This window comes from Botryllus schlosseri, chromosome 4 (genome assembly GCF_051294905.1).
Source record: "Botryllus schlosseri isolate E-star chromosome 4, Bs_hap1, whole genome shotgun sequence".
In the NCBI taxonomy this organism is placed as follows: Eukaryota; Metazoa; Chordata; class Ascidiacea; order Stolidobranchia; family Styelidae; genus Botryllus; species Botryllus schlosseri.
The window spans coordinates 19,737,399-19,764,117 of record NC_137239.1 but is presented as its reverse complement, the minus strand read 5'-3'; the positions used below and the strand labels follow the sequence as shown (position 1 = coordinate 19,764,117).

The window sequence follows — 26,719 nt, the reverse complement described above, 5'->3', positions numbered from 1 at the left end:
AGCGTTTTACAAGAACGGCAAAATATCATGGTATTGGCCATCGGCGAACTAGTATGATAATCGTCTTGTAGTCACTTTCAAAGTGAACAACTGAACGTTGAGCATGCATATCGCACATCCTGGCGCGACAGCATCAGTGTCTCCCAAACGTTTACTACACAACGCCCCCATGGCCAATAAATCAATGCAGGCACCAAACGCCCCATACCCCTTAACATCAACAAACGACGGTTTTCTTAATGCTCACTCAAACTACGTTGGCGCTTATGGCCTTTTCATATTGATATAATTCATAGGCAGCATAATACACGTTACCACACAGTTAAGTTACTTCAGAGTCACAACTCCGTAGAAATTTCGGGACAGACACCATCAAGGAATAAAACCGTGCAAGGCAATTGCTGTTCGAATGTCATTGTACCTCGTTGTGGCGCATTAATGCTGTAACATTCATTATTCTTAGTGTACATGTGTTGATAAATGTGTGTTGAAAAGGACTTGTTGGCTAATGTTGCTGTTATCGTAATGGATAGGTTTGGAAATTAAATATTGCATAACAATAAACATCCCTGGAGAGCGTTGGTGACGATGACATATAACGACGTGACCACATATTCACATAATAAACAAATATAGCTATTGATTAACGGATTTACCACACATACGTCTGTAGCGAATAACTCCCCCTTATATACTCTCAGGGCCGCCTTCGAGGACGCTAACGCCCGCACGATGGCGTTGGCACCCACTTTAAGAACCATTGGGATACAGGCGTTGATCATGCTAGAGATGCCGGGCTTCAAGGTTCTCCATATTGTTTCGAATAAGTACGTAGCCGAAACGAGAATTTGCACAAGGAACAGAATTCCAAGTCGCATGGAACGTAGATTTGGATATTCGAAAAAATACCGATTCACGTTACTTTAATCTTAATCGAATCATTCGATCAATGGCCGATTCGGATTTGATCACTCGAAGCGTTGTGCGCATCCACAATCCACGTGGAGGGTGAGTGATCACGATCTGATGATAGCTAAAAGGTAAGCAAGTAACCCTAGAAAAGTGTACGGCGTCTTCGGAAGTGTAGCGTATAACTAGGACATGATATCTTAATTGAAAAATGTAAGAGGTTGGACGCTTGGCTGTTAATCGGAGAAATGAAACCTAAAGTTTTGAGTTGAGCATGTGGAACATACTTTTCTGCAACATGTCATTGTATTGCACAGAGTTCATGGTAAACACTTTCAACTTATCCTGCGTCACAATGCTGCAAGTAACGTACCAAACCGCTCAAAGTAGTGTGCAACTTGTTTAGGACTAGATATATGTGAAATCCTCGAATACGTTTTAGCGACATTTGGCATTCTAATAGAGACCACCAAACAGCAAGGTCGCAGGTCTTTCAAAAGAAACCGAACGATCAAAATCAAGTTGATGGTTTTAACAGTATACTTCGCCTTGCGCAAACTTCAATAGAATCTCATAGAACACACGTGAAATCAAAGAGCGAGAAGTAATTTTCTCATTAAATTGCAGAAATATCAATAAAAGCACGTACAACGACTACAACCCGTCTAATATCATTAAGGCAGCATTAAATGGAGCTTCCAATATTTACCTTCGAGGTAAATGCATTCGTCGTAAGTACATTTGTACATAATTATGATTTTTGATGGTTCACTGGTCAGCAAAATATTATTTTGAAAAGGTCGAGAATCATTGTGTTATTATAGATAACTAACCTAGGTTAGTTATCTATAGTGCTATAGAATGATCGTGTTGTTGTTGATTGCGGTATTCATGGTGTTTGTCGACTACAATTGTCATTAGTCATGTACATCAGGCCGATACGCTTAATTTTGATTCCGTGACTGCCGACTTGTAGTATCTCGTAGTGTCCCCTTCTATAGGCTATTTAAGACACCGCTTGCGCGGATGATATGGCGAGGAGGAGCCTAGATAAACCTCCGACACTTGGGAAGGAATTCTGGAGTCAACCTTGGTCGGACTAGGAACCCGCAACCTATTGGTGTTGCAGCTGTGGATCATATCATTGCGGGTGTTTGACGAAGAATTGAGGAACAACGAACACTTGCGAATAAACCTACATGTGGATGTGGAAAGCGTCAGGTTTCAAAAGAAATCAGGTGCGTTGCGATGCGGGCGTCTTTGGGGGATCAATTGTAGGAGACAAACGACAAAATCGAATAGGACATAACGTAAAATGATGGATAGCGCCGCAAAGGTTCAATTCCCAAACTATATTCCTCAACGGGAATACGTGAGCTTTTCAGACGTGGTTTATGCCGACTACTCAGGTTTTGTCGCCTAGTCGTTACAAGAATTTCTCTAATAAGCACGACGGAAACATATTCCGTAACTACTTTTACTTAGTAAAATCCAGCTGCTAAAATTAAGTGTTCTTGGCCAAAAAACTCAAGTAGAATTGGAAGTGGTCTACAAACTTGGATAAGCGATGTAGCAGTAGAAGTACTTCGTTACTGACTAGTCACCGCGTCTGGTCATTAGGCACTTCTACAAAGTATAGAAGCACTCCGTAAGTCGGCAAAAATTGATGCTGAAACTCCTTTGCGTTACCGAGATTAATTCCTAACCAGCACGAATGCTGCAAGGTATACGCGGAAGGGAAATTGAATGCAATAAGCGTTATTACCTCGTAAACATTCGCGATATTCATCGGCGTCCTGCTAGCGGCCACGTTACCGGCGATTCCATCGCCGAACGAGACGACGAATTCGTTACGAGAGTCGCACATCGCGTAGTCCAGCGTCGACGTGGCCGAGACGCTCCATAATCTCGAGGCCAGCTCTTTGCCTTCGCCCTGTCGCAAAATCGCAGGATCGTCAGATATGACAATGCGTTCAGTAGCGCTCGAGGTATAAAATTATCGCATCCTGGACCTGCGATAACCGGTAGGGACACTGCGCCTTTTATATAGGATATGGTACGCATTTCTTCACGGTTGCACTTTCTCGACCCAATCAATTCAGAGAATCAATGCACGGAGCAACCTTCTCACAACATTATAATTACTAATTAGTAGCTGAGTGAATCGATCCCAAATCCAAGTCAAGTATACGAGTATGGCTCACTGTGACGTCATACGCGTATGGACAATGGGGAAAGTGCACAGCACATGCACACACGCAACTGTTATGAGACCACAAAGAAAACAATGCCAGTTCTCCGCCACGTTGCAGATACTTTGGTATTTTCCGACCACACCAATTTGATTGCACTCTGTGACAATGTTCACGACTTCACAGCTAAATGTCATTTCCTCTAACGCACGTACACTGCGTAGCTTTGTACTATATGTTTTGGATGCTGCAACCCGATCAAACGATCGTTTCAAGGCTTCTATGGTTGGAAAAAGTAACGGAACTATACATGTACACAATATACATGTTCGTCGATAATACAATACTCCTAGTGCAAAGGCAGATACCTATGTAATTTCATTACTCGAAAAACTCGCATCATTATCCTCGTCCTAATTATAACCTACTTCAGTTCATATAACTTAGAGTGTCATTTATGGTTGTTAATCAAATACAAAAGAGTTTAGTGAACAGTTCGGTAATACTACGGCGGCATCTCGTAGCCTCGATGGCGCAGTAGGCAGCGCGTGAGTCTCATAATCTCAAGGTCGTGAGTTCGATCCTCACTCGGGGCATGTTTTTGCTACGTACATTTTATGCATCTTAGGTGACGGAAAATCGAGTTACTTTACACAGAGTCATTAAACAGCAACCTCGTAGTATTCTATTTGCAATTTTATTCCATCTGAACCGTCTTACATTGCCGATGACGAGACCAGCATTCGAACCGAGTATAGTTGCAATAAATCAATTGAGCTTTGGCGCGTCCAGATTGAACAATGAACATATCCAACATTGACGAGGCTCCATAATGAAATAATATCTGAATGTCACAATACCTGTGTCATCCCAAATTTAAGGTGGGTGTCGAATCTACACTAGTGGATGATGCATGCGGCAGATCACAGGTTGAATGGCATGCTTGTATAGTAAAGGCCGTGAATGATTTGCGTAATGCGTACGTTCATCAAGCATCAACGCAACGACTGCCCATAACAGGCCTCCAACCGGACATAGTTATTACAAAAATGCACGGAAAAAGAATTTGACACTCCCCATATGACCCGGAGTTATATGTACTATAGACAGACAGTCAATATGTTACACGATAAAATGTCAACATGTTCGCATCTGTCATGCCTTGTAGCAATATTTGAAATCCATATCTTCGCGTATTCTAATTGACATTGGCGGTCTTTTGTTTAAGCAGGTGGCGCAGTTTTGGAATTACACTAGGTAAATATGGTTGAACGAACGAACGCAATATTGGAATAGCCGACACGGAACATTTCCTGCTGGTTACCGAGGTATTATATCGGGATGTTATTCCACTCAGCTTTCAATTAGAAATAATGAACATTTACTGGGACCCCGCCTTCGCAAATATCTACCGTTAGCACCCAATAAACGAGTATAGAATGGTACGTGCCCGGCTAAATATACCTGTATGACTGTACTCTACACAGTGTACTGTAGATTGAATATGGTATAGCAAAACGCATTCTCATAGTGATTAAAAATTCGCAGAAAAAGGCTCTATGCCAGGTGTCGCCAACTCAAAACAGGTTGCGGCCCACGTTTCAAATTTCGTGGCTCCCGCGGGCCGCATGAGTCCAATATCGATATAGAATAAGATACTGAGCTTAGCAACCACGTTTTAAAACTTCATGTCAGTACAACGCTGTGCTATATAACATAGGGTTCCCATATTTTTGTAACGCAAATTCCAAACGCTCTTTAGCGCCCACTAGCGGATTTTAAAATGAGGTATGAACACGTCGATCAATATGACGTCACACCAGCAAAGCTTTGTCTATCGACTAGAGGTGGTCACGATCCGGCTCAGAAGTATGTGGTTGTGTGTTGTAAGTTGTGACCAGGGCCGAAGTCACATTTTTTCAGCCCCCTCATGCCCGAATAAACAGTGATCTTGGGCCCGCCGTTGAGTAATCGATGCAACTTCTGGGGGTTACTATACGCATCTGGTTTTTATATACATCTGGTCGTTAAATAATTTGAATGAATTATGTCAATAATATTGGTTCTACCGAATATTATATCATTTGATCGTCTTTCCGCTTACATGATCACTGATCAGAGTTAGCGGTAGAGCTGGTGGAGGATGATGACTTCGAAAATACAAGGCGGGTAATTGTACAGTACATCGTTCATGTCATACAAGATTATTTATCAGCCTAATGCCGGTGCGCACTGCACCACTGAGCTATATAAACACCGCACATCCGGTGGTTTCCAACCTTTTATGGTCGCGACTCCATTTCCAATTTGAAAATGTTCCGCGGTCAGCTCAAAATTTGATTAGCTGGTAACTAATTAGAGGTCGGCACATTTGCCCAGACTCACTCACGGCCTATTTTTGAAGCTGATTACGTTCAACATCTTCGCGAACCCCCTAATACAGGCAAACTATCCACAGGTTTAGAACCACTATCGTCGAATAAAGCATCCAAACGGCCAAAACCGACTCTATGAATACACCGTTATCTTGTAATTGCGATTACAGTTAGACTTATTTCTGTAAATGAATGTCATTTTTTATTTATTTTGATCGTAGATTTTGCGTGGGTGGTTGTCCCATATTAAAACCAATATATGTGATACTAAATCGCGCGCAGCGCGAAGAAAGATTTCATGTAGCATAAATCTGCCCAAAATAATATTATGTTGATTTAGGAAAAATTATGAGCTTACTTCAGAATTCCGGACATTTTGGCATATTTTAGAAATTCCTCCCGGACGCAATTTTAACAGTGAAATTCCGAACGTATGGCAACCCTAATCTAACATAGGCAATGGGCATAGTTACCACAAAAGAAGTAATATTTTATTAAAGGAATACAAATACAATAAAAACCATGATAATCAATTTCATTTTATTCTGAACTCTGAGCTGTGCACGGTGTACCTGGCAGCGCTTTTCAGCGACTGAAGAATCGATATCGGGGCTAGCATTGGGGCTAGCAAGAGACGTAACTAGCTGAAAGAACATCTCCACGTAAAGCTTGATTTTATGACGAAGCCCTAAGCCGTTTTCTAAGCGGCTATCGGTGTTGGCACTGTTTGCGCCATTGCACGTCAAGGCATGATGCCTATTGCCCATTCATATCAGCTGATTTTCTCTCGATGGAATGCTGTTGCCATTGGCAAAGCCGTTTTATTTAGTTAGTGAGGAATAGTGATGATGGGCACAGGAGAACATTATGTTGTCACAACAACAACAATGCGGGCCGCGAACCGCGTGTTGGTGACCCCTGCTCTATGCCTTCAATACACGTAAACCATCAAGGAACATAGCAGGCCGACGCAAGATGGTCTCTATCTCTACTGCGTTTGGAAGAAACGCGGTTACTATGAATATTCTGCTCGCGGTATGGAATGACTGCGTCTGTGACCACTGACCATGACCATTGACCAATCCTTACTTGTAATCTTATTATAATCCTATTGCCAAGCTAAGCAGTACTGACAGCAGTGCATAAATCTATATGAGGGAACCAATCAAGAAATGAACGTTGCTGACCCTTGACATAAATGCAGACGAGGTCAAGGTAGTCGGCGTTGGCACTCCAGTACAAGTAGCAGTAATGTCGTAACATTCTACTCAATTACTAGCCAAATTAGGGATTTTGAAGACAAGTCAAATCTATCTGACCTGGGCAAAGTGCGGTCCGCAACGCGATTCTGACTTGCCCGCGAAAAGTAGCCTGGAATTTAAAACCTAAGGCCTACGTTTGAACAGTGAACACTCATGTGTGAACAAAACCGTAGGCCGTCTAACTCTAAACCGAACCGGAAATGCGTTTAGCCTGTCGTTTGAGCCTCTAGTGATTATGTAGCCCACGTATATAGATCGTGTAATCTTGATTAAATATAAAGCAAAGCAAAGTATGCCGTAACAATTAAAGTCAAGAGTAACGGCTTCCAGATAGTTCAAAACGTGTTTGTTGCCATTGGTATACTGCGAATTACTCGGTCTGTGCATTAAATTACCATGTCATTCGTTTAAAATCCATAATCCGTAACAAAAGTCAATCAGTGCACGTGAGTTGCGGCCTCCCAAAAACGATGAACAGAACAGGCATGTTAAGAAATTGAGGCGGAGGCTGAAGGTGCAGTAAATATTTGTTTACTTGAGTCAGGGGGAAACCGGTCATTTTAATTTGTGCTGACCAGGTCGCAGTGTTTAGAGATATTTTCTGAATCGGCATTGGGAGAAAAACGCAGTGAAATACAGACACTGGTTGGCTGGCTGAGGCCGAGAGAGCGCGGATTTCAGGGCAGCTGCCAGCGACGCTCTAAAAACGACTAGGCTAAACACCAAGCTATGCACAGCTCGGAACAAAGACCATTTTGACGTCTCCATAGAAAAATGAGGGCCTGGAATTAATAGGATTTAAATAAGTGGAGAATGTCTCATGTTTCGCACTGTTTTGAATTATGACACTCACTTTCTCATAGCATAATTTTAATACATCCACTTAGCAGCTCGCCCTAACTTTGTAATTCACTGCTGTCCATTTAGAATATACGGTAGTTCAAACTTTTGACTCGGCCCGTCAACCAAATTTTTGGTTCTATTTCGGCCCGCCTGAAAAAATAATTGCCCACCCCATCCATCTTTAACCAGCTGAACAGGGATACATATTCAGAATGATTATACGGACACTCCGAATATGTGTAAAGTTCCAAATATGAATCGGGATTTTCGGGGGCTATTACTCCATGTCGTTACAAGTTCACTCAAGAAAGCGATGCACACATACAACACAACTACTTTGTGCGTTACAAAATACAAAGCGTCAAAAGTAACTATAGTTTACCTAAAAACAATAGTAGAATGGAAGTTGAAGTAGACTAAAAACATAAGCGGTGAAGGACAAGTTTAGGCTACGCAAATTTTACTCGAATACTCCGAACATGTAGAGGCACTCCGTTACTGACCAAGTAGTCACCGATACAGGAATCACAATTGTGAGACAGGAATAGATACTCACCGCTACCTTGTCCCTGGCGAGGAACAGGCTGCATTTCTCAGCGTCCAGGATTTTGGCGACCTGCTGCAACGCATTGTGACAAAATTCGTCGCCATCAGTCACGCTTCCGATTTGCTGAGTCAGCTCAAGGAATACCTCCATATCGCTGAAATAGATTGGAGAACGGATTAGCGCCAATGGGACAGGGTTGGGGTTATGGTTTCAGCACAATACCGCGGCTATCACGAATATCGCCAATTATTCACTAACAAATGGTGGTATATGAGCTTTTGCTCCACCATCTTCGATGTTCCATATGATGGTACGACAGTGCGCGTTTTACTTTTAACTGTGAAAGTGTTAATATTTATCTTACTACAATCATACACTCTTGAAAGTAGACATTGCGATAGCGACTCATAGCTGCAACGAGAGAAAGAGTATCGAAGGTAATGCTTTTTTATTCTCAGTCTTTTGAAACCACAGAAAGAAAAAAAAGGTGCAGCATTAGGCCGCGAAGTCGAATAAGCGAGCGTAGTTGATCGCTATATTGATTTCACTTCAGAAACGGTTGCCACCTTCCCTGTCACTATTAGTATGTTGTAATGATGACTTTCCTTCTTTCCCTTCTTAGCCACTTCTCGAAGGTAATAGCATTCTCGGTAACAGTATGGAACCGTGGATCAGGGATATCTGGAATATCCGTGCTGTGGATCATACCACTATACGCTATCACGCCGCTCTCTGCGTTTATGTCAATCTGGACATAGATTTTAAATACCAGCTCCCGCCCTTTGAGAAGTGACTAAGAAGGAAAGAAGGAAAGGGTTCCATACTATTACCGAGAATGCTATTACCGAGATGGACATTACCGAGAATTAGCGTTGGGACCCCGGGAAATCCCGATCCCGATCCCGGGATTAATCCCAATGATATCCCGGGATTTGTAAATAGCATCTACCAAAACTTACGTAGCGCTATATCTCTTATTTTGGTAATAAAGCAGTGTCAAAAACTCGGCTGATTGTCTAAAACAGTGGTCTCAAACACGCGGCCCGCGAGAATATTTTTGCAGCCCGCGTCGGCGTTTTCAATTTTCAAGTATTCGAAAACTGGAAAATTTCTTATTTCGGATTTCAGAACTTAAAATCACTCTAAAGCCACTCCCAAAACCAAAATCGCTATCACATGTCAAATGTCCGCTAGCTGCGAAATTATAGCGCGACAGCTTTTACGATGACATGATGCATCGGTCATCTCGCATGGTGTCTAACTATATAACTCATTATTTCACCAAATTATGCCAAGCACAACAATATATTTAATAAAATATGTAAAAATATGACTTTTTCGTGGCAAACGTGAATATTACAATAGTGAATCACATTTTCACAATGCGTATGGAATGCTAGTCTGCAAGGTTCGTCAAATAAGGCCTATTCTTGGAAATACATATTATACCCCTTTTTGATGCTGCGGCCCACGGCGTCATCAGAATCTACGAAATTGGGCCGCGAGCAAATTTGAGTTTGAGGCCCCTAGTCGAAACGATGATACTCTTGATGCTCTTATGTTTTTGCGTCATTATTACAAGGAATAAATGTTGTTTGTGTAGAGCTGGTATGTGTATTTTACTGCTTTTCTAATCCCGGGAAATCCCGATCCCGGGATTTCAAATTTGATCCCGAAGTCCCAACCCTACCGAGAATGCTATTACCGTGAATGGACATTACCGAGAACGGACATTACCGAGAATGGACATTGCCGAGAACGGACATTACCGAGAATGGACATTACCGAGAATGGCCAATGCCAAGAATCTAGCTTACTGCAACGGAAGTTGTCGGGAAATTTATACCTGAGAGTCGATACCGAATGTGGCAACGCTGTGATGCACACACACGACCTGTTCATATGCATAACATGCCTGCATTGCATTTATTGCATTCTCGGTAATATCCATTCTCGGTGCTGTCCATTCTCGGTAATGTCCATTCTCGGTATTGTGGTGGATTTATAAAACTTCAACTTTTCTTCGCGCTGCGCGCGAAGTTATGAAATTTAGGGTCTGCTATTTAAAAATGGGTGGGTACTCACCCCACCCGAATAAAATATACACTTTTCACTAGTCACTGAATAAAACATACACTATAGTCACTTTTCTGACTTGACTCCCGAAATACCCGCTTTTACCTTCTATCATCAGTGTTGACAAAAAAACAAAGGTCATTTTTCAGATTTGACTCCCGCGTAACCCGTCGTCTATATTTAGGCCAAAATTTAACGTCTTTCGTGGTCTTTTGGGGCATTTTAGGCGAAAAAGGAGGGCACATTGTCAAAATGGTAGGATATGTGGGCTACGGGACGACATTTCTTCAAAAAGGACGACGTATGGTAACCCTACCAGTGACCCCCTTCTCCGCCTTCCTCCTTTGAGGATTAGGTTAAATGTATCCAGGGACTAATAATATAACGTAGGCCGCGTACATTTAACCGTAATACGTTTTGACTCCAATGCGAGTCTAATTTCTAAATCAAGCATATTACGCTTTAATCAATTCCCAATCTGTCCGCAAAATATACATCAATCAATCAATGAAACAACGCATATTCTCGGAAACCGGTACTATATAGATCAGTGGTCGGGAACCCATGGCTCGCGAGCCATATATGGCTCTTTTGGGTATAAGATATGGCTCTTTGCCAAATATTTATTTTTTGTATTGAATTGATCAATATTGCAGCAACTTGTCAGCAAATTTCCATCACGGCCAGAATAATTATCCTCGTGACAGTATAAACAATTAAACATGTCTTTGAGAGGTAAAGGCAATGCCGTATTCAGGTTTAGGGTTCGGATCCCTCTTTCAAAAACGTCAAATTTAGGTTGCTGTCGCGCCAGCGACCAATATCACTCGCGAATTCTATGTAATCGACTCGAAATCTTGGATTGCACGAGACGTTGTTAATCTTGGAGTGATTAGCAGTCACGGCGACGTCCATGTGACAACGCAGTTTTCAAATACGCATTGTCTTCCTGATCTACGGCTCGAAATGAACTGCCGTGTACGTTACATTCACAATTACAAACTCGAATTACAAACAACGTCATAGCTATCCACGTTCTTGGTTGGTAAATAGCTCTGTATACCTGCGATAAAATGTAGGTATGTAGCGCAGCGTTCCATGTTACCGCCGAATTCTTTGAGAACTGAGAAGTCGGCCAGTATTTAAATTTTCGGAATCGTTAGTTACATTCGGTTAATACCAGTTACAATAAATTCAAAGATATTTACGATGAATTGTGTTACCCATGAGAAGGCTTGGCCCGTTTGTGCGGCCTTAGGCCTACCTTTCGTTTCGCGGTTTATTTTCGAACAATAAATATGCAAATTGTTTGATTTAGGGAGAAAAATATTTAAAATCTTGTCATTCATGAACTGAAAATCGATAAGAAATACCAATAGTAATTGTTGAACGTATGACAATTTTCTTCTACTCATCCGGACGACAGGTGAAGTACTGCCTCACTGGCCTCCCCTGACCTGACGTCACTTATATATCACAGCTGAGAGTGGCTTTGGATATATACTGCTGAAATGAACATGTTTGGCTTCACCTGCGTATGTGAACATGTGTTCTCGCATTTAAATGAGCATACCGACGAACCTACGTTCTCGTAACACAGGTTTAAAGATCAGGCTCAAATAAGGCAACCAGCATGATTAATATGAGTTTCATTGAGAAAATGCGGCGCACACGACGAATCCAATGTAGTTCCAATTATTGCTACCATGGCGTCACGGAATTTCAATTGTGACGCAACAGTTGATTGACATGTATGGCTCTTTAGGAGTTGAAATCAAAAAAAGTAGGACCAATATGGCTCTTTAGACAAAAAAGGTTCCCGACCGCTGATATAGATACTATTCCCCAGGGTATAATCTATACGATAGCAACCCATTTGAAATCTTCAAGTCAGTATACCTGACTGATTGAATTCAGAATCGAATAATGGGCTTCGAGTCGAGTCGTATGACATCATAAGAGTACCGATGATGTTGTCAGTTCAAATTTATGCGATCACAGAGAAAACAATTTCTGCACCACATAAAGATACTTTGTAGGGATGGTGTGAACGTGAGGTTCACGTTCGTGTTCTGTGTGTGAGCCTCAGAAATTGAAAGGTTCACGTTCACAAACGAACCTTGGTAGATTCTGAACTGTGAACCTTTTTCATGTATTACAATTTTCACTTCATTATAACATCTTTGGTTGAAATTTATTGTATTTCAACTGCGGGCCACTCTAAGCATGGCGCTCGAAATATCCAGTTTTCTGTTAGTGAATATTTGGTGACTCTCTGCTGTGAGCTTGACCCGCAATCACACCACGTCAAGAGCGAAATACGCTACGTGTAGGTAGTCAGCGAATGATGTTTATTCAACCAATCAATGAAATTGATATCGTTGTGTGATGTAAAAAATCTAGCTGGCGCAGGGGTCAATCTTGATCACATATGTTCATTGTATTATAAAAACCAAATCGGTGCGATCGGGGTGTTGGCTACTGCTGTATAACTTGTTAAAGGGGTAATATCGGTATCAAGTATAGAAATCCGTTTTACACTCTGCTCAATATCAACGTACCAATACTCAGACGCCAAACACATTATCCGGTATGGCCAAGGCGTAAGCTTATATTTCCTTGCCAGTTCTCGTCGAAATTATTAGCAAAGCGACGGAAGCTATTGACTTTATGGGATAATTATATCAGTTGATTGCCCCAGTTGATACATTCGGCGACGTTTGATACGTCAATATGTACTTCAGCATCGTGGCATTATGTGGTACGAGTCGTCGCTATGTATCGTGTACTTTAATATAGGCTATCACTTCACTGAAACGTAGGGTTGGAATTAGCAATAGAACCTTCCAAAAAGATTCGCGTTCACACGAGCCTGAACCTTTCAGACGTTCACACCATCCCTAATACTGTGGTCTTTTTTCGATCACACCTGATGTTTCATTGCACTTCGGGATGGTTGATCACGGAAATGTTTTTTAAACTAAAGCGCGGAGGTTTGTGATACATATTTTGGATATTGGTGCCCACTGCACAGCCCCAGTTATTACGTATATATAATGCGAAGTACCGCGTTTCTCGGTAAAAGAGGCAATCGTCGTAAAACGCGGTAGCATTATTTTTGGGCTCTATCATCGAAAATTGTTGATTAGATTCATTAGCGATGAGCGTGACGCAAGAGTTGGCAACAGCATAAAGCGGGTGCATGCAAGTGAAGGAACTATGTCATATGGAGAATAATAACCTGGTGAACGAACTGTCAGCCTTGTGGGTAATCCATGAGCGATGTGTACTTACGCCTGTCAGTCTCCACCGCAGATATGCATTGCATACCAAACCGGAGACGCTGAGCTAGATTCTAGGCTTGATCTGATATTGGTAAAAGGGCGGTTACTAGATTGAATTGTCGAAAGCCCTAAATTATAAAGGGCAAGTGGAGACATGACTTCAAATTTTTACTGTCCGCCGGACATCGGAAAGATTTAAACAAATGGATTTCGGAATCATCCGCCGTTGATTGACGACGATTGACAGCTATTCCGAATCGTCCCGCAATTGTTGAACGCGAGCAAACATTGTGCTATAAGTGGACAGTGGACACACGTCTGTAACTGTCCCTGAGCAATGATGATCCTGCAATTTGCTGAACTAAAAACGAAATGAACTCAAAACGCCTGACAATCAACCATGTTCGCTTAGTAACTTGCTACGGCGATTCTCCGTTATACCAAATATAATGATCCGCTTCCATGTGATTATACGCATGGCAATGATATTTACTTGTCCAACAATTAAACGTAGGCGGACACTCTTTGAGGCAATTAATATGAAATATATTTTATTGACTCAAAATCCTCTTGACGCGGAATGGGCGTAACTTGCGTCTAAACCTTTTCAATCTCAGCTGTGTGGAGTTAAGATATGGGTGGCACAGGCCCGATACAGAGGTTCACCATCGGGTAAACGATATTAATTATTATTTAATATAGTTGTATTGATTTAAAAGCCACTTGACACGGAATGGGCGCAATACCAGCCGTGCAGTTTAAATAGACTTGGCACATTCGAGATAGAGGTTCACTATAGGAGAGAAGATAGTAATTGTTATGTAATATAGTTGCAGTGATGCCAATTTAGCGATTTTCGCGCTAGATCTAGCGATTTTTCATCCGGTTTAGCGCTAGAAAATATGGATCTAGCGCCTAGCGATAAATCTAGCGATTTTTGAAAAGGTATTTAGCGATTATTTAGCGCTTTTTTACCGAAATAACTAATAAAGATCGGTTCTGGCCGACGACTGGCGACTCATCTCCCACCAGAGACTCCGAGGATATATATGAAATTAAGGATAGATTACTAACCTACGGATAGATACGCAACTCCTGGCGGTTACGCATGGGTAAACAGCGTCTTTTCTTGCTGAGTAATCTAAAAGTAGCATAATTGACAGTGCTACATCTGGCGACCAGAGCGCTGAAATTTAATATAATTGGCCTTGATCGAAAGCTAGTGTCGCAGTGATTTGGAAAATACAAAATAAAATCTCGTCAGGACAATGGAACCATGCACCCCGAAACAGCCCTCGAAGTCTGAAAACCAGCATTGCTCCCACAATGGCACCGCCGCAACACAATGAACATAACAATGACCAATTTCGTCCAGCGATTGCTCTGATCAATGCTGATTTTCAGACTCTGGGGGCTGTTTTGAGGTCGTTTCATTGTCTTTACAAGAATTCAATTCGTATTGTCGGAATCAGTGTGACACTAGCTTTCGTTTAAGACCAGATTCATTCAATTTCATACTCCGGGTTGGTCCCCTACTTTTAGTGGCTGGCAAATCCGGTTCAAGTCGTGTTGTGTCGGGTCAAGTCGCATGTCCCGTACAAGTGTGTCAAGTCGCATGTCGTGTTCAAGTACTCCAACTCAGTTTAGAGAAGTCAAGCGCATTTCCACGGTACATCGCATCACGTATTCATGGACGCATGGAGTAGGGGACGCTTATATAGTGAGCGGTTATGCCTGCAAAACCTGGTCAGTGGCCACTGGTAGTCAGTGGTCACGTATAGCGATCATTGCGCAAAGCGATCTGCTCAACAGAAATGCACTGCACGTTTTGTTCCGATTAGAGATGACTATTACGTATTATGAACTAGAAATATGAATAAAATACAGCTGAGAAGAGTGTATTGATATTATGGTCCAATTTAACACCTTTAGCAATTAATGCAGATTTAGCGCTATTTTTTAGCGCTTTTTTCTCAATATTTAGCGACATCTAGCGATTTTTGACACCAGTTTTAGCGATTTTTTTCCATCCGGAGTTGGCAACACTGTATAGTTGTATCAACTTAAAGCATCTTGGCACGGACTGGGTGCAGCCTATGTCTTGTTTTATTTCAATCTAAGCTGTGGAGAGTTTAAATATAGTTGGCACAAACGTAAACTGCCCATTCAGAGGTTCACTATCGGACAGACGAGAGTAATTATTAGGGCCACTTTTATATGACCTTAATAAATCAAAAATATGACTTTATTTTTGGGAAAATATGACTTTATACGACTTTATATGAAAATCGTGTATTTTTACATGCAAACAACGTCACTCATGGAACTAAAGAGTAGAACATACGCAACATTAAAGTACTACATATCAATTTATATATTTTAAACCACTGTTGTAGTACAGTTTCATGTAGTGTGGAATGTTAGAGTCTTTTTAGTTACGATTTTGACGTAAAAATGACTTTAGTAATGAAAATAAGCGTTCCACAGACGCTGATGTGGGTTGACGGAATATGACTTTATATGACTTTATAACTTTCTTAATATACCTCATAGGGATGCGGTTTTTGCGTTAAAATTGTTTTCACGACTTACTGATGCATAGAAAAAATATGACTTTAATGACTTTAAATGGCCCTCGTAATTATTATGTAATATAGTTTTATTGACTTAAAATCTTCTTGTCAAGGAATGGGTGAAGCTTGTGTCTTATTCTTTATTAATTATCAGCTGCGAAGAGTTTACCTATGGTTGACACCAATGTGAAGGGCCAATTGGGAGGTTCCCGAACGGATACACAATGGTTATTGGACGCACGCGATACGGACGCCAAACCGGTTCAGGGTTGATTAAACTCGCAGCACATCATGATTCATCATGATTTGACTTTCTTCGCGTGGATATGTGGACATACAATGCGATGTGTCTCAATTTGGAAGGAATCGGATACTATTCGAGTGCACATCTTGACATTCAATTAATACTAAAATATACACGCGATGATAGACCGAAAGACCTACAAACATCAATATTGGTATCAACGGTGTTACAACGAATATTGCCAAAACTTTGCAGCGATATTATTTTCCGAAACTGCGCAACCATGCCACCCACTTGTAGAAGGCCAAAGCCTCAATCGATCACCCAACAACTTATCTTCGAATTTTAATTGACAGCGCTAAGTAGACAGCGCTATATTATACGCGATGAATGATAAATGATAAGTATGAAGTATAACGCAATCGAAAGAGGAATTTGACACGAATGGATTGTTTGGAAGGTCTGCTAAATGGGCTTGAACGTGCTAACGATTTGCGATAAGCTAAACATGTAGCGGTCGATTTCAAGTGTGATGTAAATGAGTCGCTTGGAGTTGGAGTAGATGTAACAATACATTGCACTGTAGTAAAGTCGGGTACGGCTGGAATCCAGCCACATACCATACAGCTACCGTATTGAGTGATAACTCAGACTCGCCAAAACGGTAGAAATTTGAACATCTGATTGGAATACTGTTAACTAATAGCATACGTTCTTCAAGCGCTTGTGACGTATACGACTGTGTTGTGGCTGGTTACTCTCAAGTTAATTCAGTGTAAATGAGTGGATCACCTCTGATGCAATCGAGTGGAAACAACGAATATGCAATTCACCCTTCGCGATCACTGCAATAACAAAACTTTACTACTAGATTTCCATACGACAATATAGCCTTGCGAGGACGCTCATAGAATGTAGTTATGACTAGGGCTGGGCAAAATCGAGTACCTGAGTGATTCGATTCTTAATCACGTATTACGCTTCGAGTCGAGTCGAGTATTCGAGTATCACTCATTATGACGTCACAACAGAATGTACTGTGTCAACGTTCAAATATGTACCTTTTATGCCACTACAACCAATATAATGCATGTTATCCGTCACATTAAAGACACTTTTTTCGACCATACCGATGTCATTGTACTTCTTGGCAATGTTGTGGGATGATCATGACTTCGAAAATGTGTTATTTCCAGTAACGTTCGTAGCTTTGTACTATGTCTCGTATGCTGCGACACGGCCAATCAAGGTTTCAAGCCTCCCTCAGTGGAAAATAGTACCAAAACTATAATTCTCGCTTGTAAATTACCTTTCAGTTGCGAGGAGCGTATAATTTCAGTACTCGAAAAAATCCTCTTTTACTACTCGACTCGAATCATTAAAATTAATACTCGATTCAAATTCGACTACTCGAATCATTGTGCCCAGCCCTAGTAATGACCTAAAGAAAAAACGTGACAATCCAACTGAAACACTGCCACCGTTGACACAAAGGACCATCGATCTGACCACCGTTCTGCATTGTTAGCACGGTCACAACACATGGTATGTATAGTATAGGCACAGCTGTGAGAGCAAACTTTCAACATAATTTAGAATTGCTGCTCTGCTGCTTGCTCGTATGTCGGCAAATCGTTATGCAGATTTACTTTAGGCATTGTGTTCCCTAGGTCATCTTCCGGTGCATGATCAAGAATGAATCAAGTATTAATCACTGTAAAGTTGGTAGTTTTGTAGACGAAGTTGCAAAGCTGCTTTTATTATAGTGCTATCAAGGGGTCGCGGAACTACATGACTACGCTGTGTTGTACAGCAGCGTTTCCCAAACTATGTCGCTCTCGACTCTTTTGTTGTGCCCAATAATTGGTTAAGACGGGATAAATCTCATCAATCAAGTTCTAACGGGTAGACCCGCATCATAATATGTTCCCCATACTTAAAATTCATCGAACTACGAAACAATTTGCCAGTTGTTTGTCCCATTTGACGAACAATTCAATTCTCTCTAGCTAATTCGGAATAAAGTCATTGCGAAGAAATGAACTGAATATTTAATACCAACCTTGATGAATACGACTGAATACTCAAACCGTATTACAAAAGATGACCGGGAACGGTTTCGCAGTACAATAGTTACATGCTTTGCGTTATATCGAAATACAACATTGTGGCGCAACTGAGAAAACAGCAGTATCTAAGACCGGAACTTTCTTAGGCGCTCAAGTTGGATTTTGGTGCTCTTTCGCTGCGGGCATGAGGAGACTACCTAGTTGCCGACCTAGTGGAAGCGGTCTTATGTCGTTACTAGGGCTGGGCAAAATCGAGTACCTGAGTGATTCGATTCGGAATCACGTATCGAGTCGAGTCGAATAATCGAGTATCACTCATTATGACGACATAACAAAATGTAATATGTCAAAGTTCAAATATATACCTTTTATGCCACCACAAAAATATAATGCCTGTTATCCATCACATTAAAGATACTTTGGTATTTTTTCGATCATACCGTTTTCATTGGACTTTGTGACAATGTTGTGGGATAATCCTTATTTCGTCCAGAAAACTTGGTAGCTTTGTATACTATATGTTTCGTATGCTACGGCACGGCCAATCAAGGTTTCAAGGCTTCAACAGTGAAAATTAGTATAGAAACTATAATTCTCGTTGATAACTTCACTTTCAGCGGCGTGGAGCGTATCACTTCCGTACTCGAATAAATCGTCTTTTACTACTCGACTCGAATCATTAAAATCGATACTCGATTCTGATTCGAGTACTCGAATCAATGTGACCAGCCCTAATGATTACTGATTATGATTTACCAATGACCACTGTGACCACATAGCCTATCTTAATTGCGCCCCACGGAGGAAACTTAAGATTACCTTTAATTAAGCTCATGCAGCCTATAACAGGGAAACTGGGATTGTGATGTAAAATAGTTGGTCATGTCGGCAAGCAACAGGGGCAGTGGCTCTTACAATCGATTTAATCTGGATTTCATGCCTCGGCTCGTCAGCCCGTGTAAGCGATGAATAAGGCTTGATGGTTTACCGCGGATGCGCGAGCTCTGATTATCCCCGTCCCCAGAGAATTATTCCGTGACAAATGAAGTCATACCCTACGTTCTAGTAGCTTAGCGCGCATTCCGGAGATTTCCATAACAACACCGCGGACACCATTGAAAGATCTAACAGTACGGAATCATCTTGACAACAGTTCCGGAAACTTCAATGCGAGTCTTGTACCTGTAACTATGTGTGCAATGAAGTACAAACTGCAACACGCATTCTAGTCTCAATAATTATGGATATTTGCGATGTAAGTATAATAGTATATGGGCGAGTCGGCGTGGGCGTTGTCGAGGCGTGTTGAAGGCATTATTGCAGTAGCACTTTCATTCATTGTGCTGTTCAAGTTTGAACAATGGACAATGGATAGTGTGCGTTAAAGTGTTTATGGTGTTATAGTATAACTGTGATGCCATCCATTCTCTAAATTGCCACGTATACGTATAGCGTTCTATCTGTCAAACTATATAGGAGTTAGGAGTATACATACACCATAAGATTCTTGTGGTGCAGCATAGTCTGTGTTCCAATAAAATATAACAATGAAACTAGTGGCATGATACCTTGCATGAGTCATACCGCACAAACGGTAAATCCCATGCAAGGTAGCATATACTATATATGCTATTTGCCAGACTTTATTTAAATAGTGCGGAAAAATTTTCTTTCCATATGTTAGATGAAAATCAAACCCCTGCAATCACATATCTACTCTACAATCTACACTACATAGTCCAGATTCATAACTTGTCCAATGTTCGCATCTCTATAATCGCGGTAATATCATTCTAACGACGGTAAGTCAGATTCATATCACGAATTTGTAGCGGTAATTCGTATTTTCTTTGGAAGCACGTCGATCATTCTAGACAGGTTTCATCAGTAATTACACACGTACGCTTGGTAATATCCTAATATCTGTGAATTACTCACGGCACACTTTGAAAGACAGTTTATTTCCTGATCGCGCTATCGCCGTTCTTTGCCAGGTACTGCAGTGGTATCGCGGGTCAATTCTAAACATCGTTTGGCACCTCAAACAAACGTGCATCTCGCATGAAATTACTAATTTGTTTCAACTGATATGGTATGCCAGATAGAGGCATTGACTATCCATCAAATCTACTCGTAATTGAGAATTCTCTAAAAGGCGACTTCGCAGTGTTTACTGTATCGTTGCTGATTAGTAGCATATTTCGGGGCCTGTGCAAACGTAGCCTCATCTGATTGGCGCCCCAACACAACAGTACAAGTAGAGTATTGATCGCCATAAAAGCCAAGAGTCTCGTCTGGAATCTGATCGTCCTGCGACTTCTACAGAGGTCGATATTAATGCCCGATGCATCACACTGGAAAACCAGCGACCAATTTCGTTACGTTCGCCTTGCACATTCGATGTTGACAGTCACGCATAGAGGTCATGATCAGTTGATCAGTCAATGCTCGAGGTCTATCGTCTGTGAACTGTGATATACAATATACATACAGACAGCCCGAATTTCTAAATGCGCGTGTGCCGGTAGGGAACCTCCCACCCTTGGATCGGCTGTAGGAGATTTACACGGATATTCTAGTGCATCGGATCAAAAACTATATGGTGTTCACAATGTTCAGTTGCGAGCGATTGTCGAAAGTTCTTCAACGCCCCGCTATTGCAGGAATCATTACCAATTCACGAATTGTTAAACTGGTTTTACATACAGTTCGACATACAGGGGCGAACCCAGCAGGTGTCCAACACGCGAAACTGCGACTGAATGCAGCCGTGATTCCTATTTACGACTCGTTTTTACATCATGAATTATTAAGGTCGAACATTTGATCCTTCCTTGCACAATTTCAGCACGGCTTTGGCATTAAATCACGCGCAACGTCGTATAGTTGAGATTCTCGCATGCACAGCGGTATATATATGTAAACACTGCGTCAATGAAACCGAGAATAACAGTATACTGATGATACGTACCTTGTCATGCTGCCCGGCCTTCAGTATCCTGTACTCCGATATTGACAGTATTTCCTGATACTTCGGCAAAAGCTCCTCTTCTTAATGATTATTATTAGTCTTTTTAGTCAGGCCCGCGTCACCAATGCTACGCGATGCATAAATAATGTAGGAACGTGGAAATACATTGGTTCGTATGCCGTTTTTTAGTTATCTGCTGTAAGACGATTATCATTTGAGAGTCTCGGTCTGTTTTGCATAATTGAAGATTTGCGAGCCCAAATCCGTCTTCTCATTCGGCAGTTCCACGATTCTTGTGCCGCAACTTAGCTAGGGCTATGGGTAAGGTTTCTGTCAATATAACACGCTTTCAATAGCAGATCAGCAATATCATCACATGCAGTACATAGGCTTGTAAAAATCAAAATGCTAGGGACATTGCATATATACGACATATTAGCAAGCGATATTATTCCAGTCCGGTGTGAAATTCGACACCTCCGAATTGGACACAAGCATGGAGCTTTTTATCGATACATTTTTTATGTCATAATAGGACCAGCGGCGGCATTCTTTGAGCAACACCAACGTAATGGACAATCGCACACTAACAGCTAACAAACGAGCTAGTATCTTTGCGATGGCCGGAATTCAGCTATATCGAAGATACACGTTATATCTAACTATGAATGGGGGCACTGGTATGCTCTTTCCTCTTAGATTCTGGGCATCACACGCTGTCACTGCGAACGCGTTATGTCAGTCAACTGATTGCTAAAATTATTGTCGCTGATCTAATAACATTTCACGCACACGTTCATTAGTAATGCAATGCGCATGTTGAAAAAGATGATGCCGAAATTCCGATGTACCAATTCTAAACGGATTTGACGTATTGATTCTATTGATTCTACAACTGTAGATTGCTTCACTTGTATGCCGGATTGCTTGCCGATCTATAGGCATTGGTATCCACAAAACCGTCGTAAAGCCTGTAAGCAACTTGAAGCTCCTTAGCAAGTTGAAGCAATATACGACCAGCGCCGACCACCCACAAATACCTAAAGTGCTTCTCGCATGAGACTAGGCCAATGATTTTGCATTAAGACATTTAACGATACCTCAAGCGGCTATAACTTTTATTCTGCCACCGCATAATTGATATGATGGAACATTATTCGCAATCAATCATTTAGCAGGAACGAAAAGCTATGCAACTACAACGGCATTCTTTTCGAAATCGGTAGCTGCGAGAACTCGGCTAGCTATCAAAGATAGATGCTTCCATATATACCCGTCACTGACATCTGATTGCTAGGATTACTTTGACAGCAAACCTTTGCCGCCTGGCACATAAGATGTATTAAGACCTGTCGCAACTACATACTCAATTAATAGAAAACATTCCAAGTGTTCCTTGTGTTATAAACATCTCTTGCTGTAACTTCCCCGTTTTCAATCATAGCTACGCGGTATCTACGTCTTTAATATGAAACAATCAGCTCCCTCGGCAAACAAACGAATATTTTATTCGTAGTCGAGATTCACTCGCAAGTCTAGTGATATTTTGAGAACACAGTCTATGAAAGTAGGAACAAAGCGGCCAGCAGACTATAGATTCGGTTGGCTCAGTTTATTTAGCGGTTGTACTCGAAGAACTGGCAAAGCATAACTCGTACGCGTATGATATTAAGCCAGCAAAATCGGCATTGACGGCGGTCAGTATTCTATCGATTTCAATCGAGAACAGAGGCTCACTGTGAAAGATGGTGACGCAGCTCTTGCGTTGTTACCATGGTGATAACTCTCGATTCATAATCGCCAAGGGTATATGCTCGATGACGTCCGCTGAGCATTAAATGAAACTGAAAACGTGTATTGTCCCAGTTAACTGGATAATGTAATGATATTGATAGTTTCTACATATCCATTGCAGGTTGGAGACAGCGTGATTGACGATGATAGGAATGGGACCCCAAACAGTCACCGCATTAACTGGAAAATGAAAACGGCGTGCAGACATTCGATGGAAAAGTCAAGCCGTAAACGCACATGGTGTCTGTACTAAGTCACCCCGATTCTGAGCCGCTACTATTGATTCAACCACTACCTACTGTTAACAACATCAACTATGCACGAATCGAAACACACTTAAACGAGGACATAAGATAAGATACCATAAGATTTCCAAGGGTGGCGCGAAAGAATAGGCAAAGACCCCGGATGTTCGCAGGAAACAACACTACCTTTGCAGAAATACATAGCAGTAGCCAGGATGAAAATTAGGGATTGTAGACATATTCGACAATTGTTCTTTATTACAGAACAATTTTAACGCGAACGCATTACTGCATAGTGAACACATGGCGTAACAATGTAAACGTCGTAAATTGGGGGAGGAAACGGCACCGTTTGCCCTCTCCTAGGTTATGGCCCCACGGTTTGAATAATAATTAGTAAAACTTGAATATTCCTTATAAACGCATCGGAGAGCACCGTTTCGGCATAGGATTATTTGCTATCCTTATTTATAGATACTTTACAACGATTCTTCTTAACCCAATTTATCATTACAGGCGATAAGAATATTAGAATATTATAGACCTCATTTCAAAAAAAGAACTATACTAACTGTATGTAATTTTAAAAAAAACGAAATCATGATATCATAATTTAAATTCGAGTGCCCGTTTGAAGTCCGATTGCCGCTTATGCTACACTTCACAGAAATATTATGAAGGATACTAAGTTTAAAAATCATAACACTTTTATGAAAATGATTGAATCTTCATTTACAACGTCAACGGTTTTCAAGCCACATCCCGAACTACATTTCAGAATAGATTTTTGCAACATTGTTCGATTGCTGCTTCTGGGATTTTTTGTTAATCTTCGATTTTACATTTACACTGACTGCACTCGAACAAAAGACATGCGACCTTTATTACAAGTGTGCCGAATATTGATATGGATGGTTATGTGAAATCGACGGCAGTGCGTTTACAGGACGCTTTCTAGTTTAGATGCAGACACAAAGCTAGCTCGAAAAAATAATAATCAACAAAGTGGAGGTTGGGCCGGGCTGAAACATCTCGAGAAGAGTGAAATTTATTTTAAGAATATTTATTGAATTTAGTCAAACTACCCCTCAAGAAATGATTCAATGGTAATCAAGCACAGGTTAATAACCCTTGTCTCACAACGTCATTCAGCTGGCAATTGTGCCGAAATATCAGTGTTTCGCAGCACTGTGAAACGAAGAACTTCGACAACCAAGCGCACACGGAAGGAAACGGATTAGATTGGAGCTAATGTCACGTTCGTAGAAGTTAGTTTGGTGCGGAAATAGTGTGCGTGATGTGCAGTGCATTTTGTAAACCAGCAAAATAAGCTCGGTAACGTTATTGCAAAATTTGCGGATCCGAAATAGTATCTATCGTTGTTATCAAGGTCGAAACCTGTGTAAACAAAGGTGTGTTACCGCGTAGTCTCGTATCTCTCTACTCCCAATTAGCCTTACCCATCATTTTCACTCCTGGCTTCCTGAATACGTAAATAATGATAAATTATTCCTTCGCGCTGTTTATTTGTAAAATTATTCGGCGGAGCAAGCAAGCACATCGCAAAAAATATTTATGCGACGTCACAATCCTCAGGACGAAGGAGAGCGCCTTCTGCATTTGTTTTCCAAACTCATAACTGCCAGTGTCTAGTCCACGTCCGCGTCCGCGTGAAGCACTTGCAAATACCACTATATAGTATATAGCAGCTGTATAGTAATTACTCAGTATTCTAAATTATAAATATGATGCTACATTGTTAAAGTACATGTCACCCAACCTTGATCAATATATCTTGTCAGATAACTAATATCAGTCATCAGTGTCGAGTTACCATGGCGAACCTACAGCTCTGACTTGGAATACATAGTAGTGCAAGAAAACTAATGTTATGGTTATGCTACTGAGCGCGATGTGTTAGCTCCACCAGGGATAATATGAGACAAGAGTACCATTACAATCTACCCCAGGAACTCCCGGAGAGGAAATTGTATATTAGCTTTGAAACTATGCAACAATAAATGCGATGTTTATATGGGAATATGATCAAAGCATCGATTTTGGGGAGAACATGCTCAGATCACACGGAGCATCTACCGTGACTCACTATCATAACAAGAATCAGTGAACATATCCAATCTATATGGGTCATCACAATTCTCACACGGGCAGAATCCAACGCAGCGTAATTAGCGTGACTGAATGTCCATCGGTATCTTGATGTACGTTCAACAATCAAAGCGACGAGCTGGCAATGTTGCTGATTATATAATAAATCGAGACGCTGTAGAACACCACCTGTACTTACGCACCTTATTGCAAGGCAATATCGGTTTTCATGCCTTTGTCATGAACCACTTGTTGAAGTGTTTTACCTGGGTACGTTTTCACTTGCGTAAAAGTTACATTGTTCGTCTGGAATTACTACCCAAGGTGTATCTGTATAACCTGTGAATGCGCTTAATTTATAAATTTGAATACTCATAGTGACTACTTAAATCGTATATTCTATGTAATCTTCTTATGCTGAACTGCATCAAGTTACATAATCGGATCGGAAATATGCTGTCTCCAAAATAACCATTTACTTAACTACTTCTGCCTAAAATCGTGAGCGATATTCTCCCTCTTCTGTAATGATGTTTTAGGACGACGGGGCATCAGCGCTTACTCTGCGCAAAAAAATTACAAGCAGATCTATCCAACACGCAAAGTTCGCACATATCGATTTTCCCATTTCAATTCCGTGCGCTGCGTCTGCGAACAACGCAAACCAAGATTTGCATGTGACACACCCGAACGAAATCCAATGGAACTAGTCAGATTATAAGTAATACATGTCCGCACACGACCATCGACCGGGTATAATATTTCTGCTCCTATTCAGTGGACACATCTCCATGATGGCTAAGTGCATGACCCTGATGTTGCACTGACGCCTCTGCAACGCGTACAAGATAATTAAAGATGCCATCAATCCCAATGAAATCACTAACCTCCCGGTTTCTCCACCCGTACCACTGCCAACACCCAACCATAGTACAATTGCGGTCATGTCCAAGGTATAGCGAGCGATTGTTAACGCTCTATAGAATGCGGGCAGATGAAAGTAAGTAATCAAACGTCGCCTAACATCATGTAAAAGTAGTCATTTTCATCAAAATGCCTGAAGAGCATAGCAAATATTTGACTTACTACTCTTGGTGACGCACGGTTCGCCGAGTGCCATTTAATTTCTATTATTTTAGGACTTCATACGGGATTCTACTGTATCCGCTTCAACGCTAACGGTGGTTCACTATGGCTTGCTGGGTGAAATCTATCTCAAACAATAC

At 41.2% G+C, this 26,719-nt stretch overlaps 1 protein-coding gene and 1 non-coding gene across 2 annotated transcripts in view; one reads left to right on the top strand and one right to left on the bottom strand.

The window, feature by feature from the left end:
* LOC145437298 (cGMP-specific 3',5'-cyclic phosphodiesterase-like) overlaps positions 1–21,700 on the bottom strand; it is an 81,849-nt gene extending 60,149 nt beyond the window's left edge. The window contains exons 1-3 of the mRNA XM_080314495.1: positions 21,346–21,700; positions 8,138–8,282; positions 2,675–2,842 (exon numbers count right to left, since the gene is read on the bottom strand). Of these exons, the coding sequence (XP_080170621.1) occupies positions 2,675–2,842; positions 8,138–8,282; positions 21,346–21,353 (321 nt within the window). The 5' untranslated portion in view covers positions 21,354–21,700. The remainder of the gene's footprint in view (positions 1–2,674; positions 2,843–8,137; positions 8,283–21,345) is intronic.
* Positions 3,625–3,697, top strand: Trnam-cau (transfer RNA methionine (anticodon CAU)). The gene has a single exon. It is a non-coding gene; the product is annotated as a tRNA-Met (tRNA).
* Positions 21,701–26,719: the final 5,019 nt, after the last annotated feature.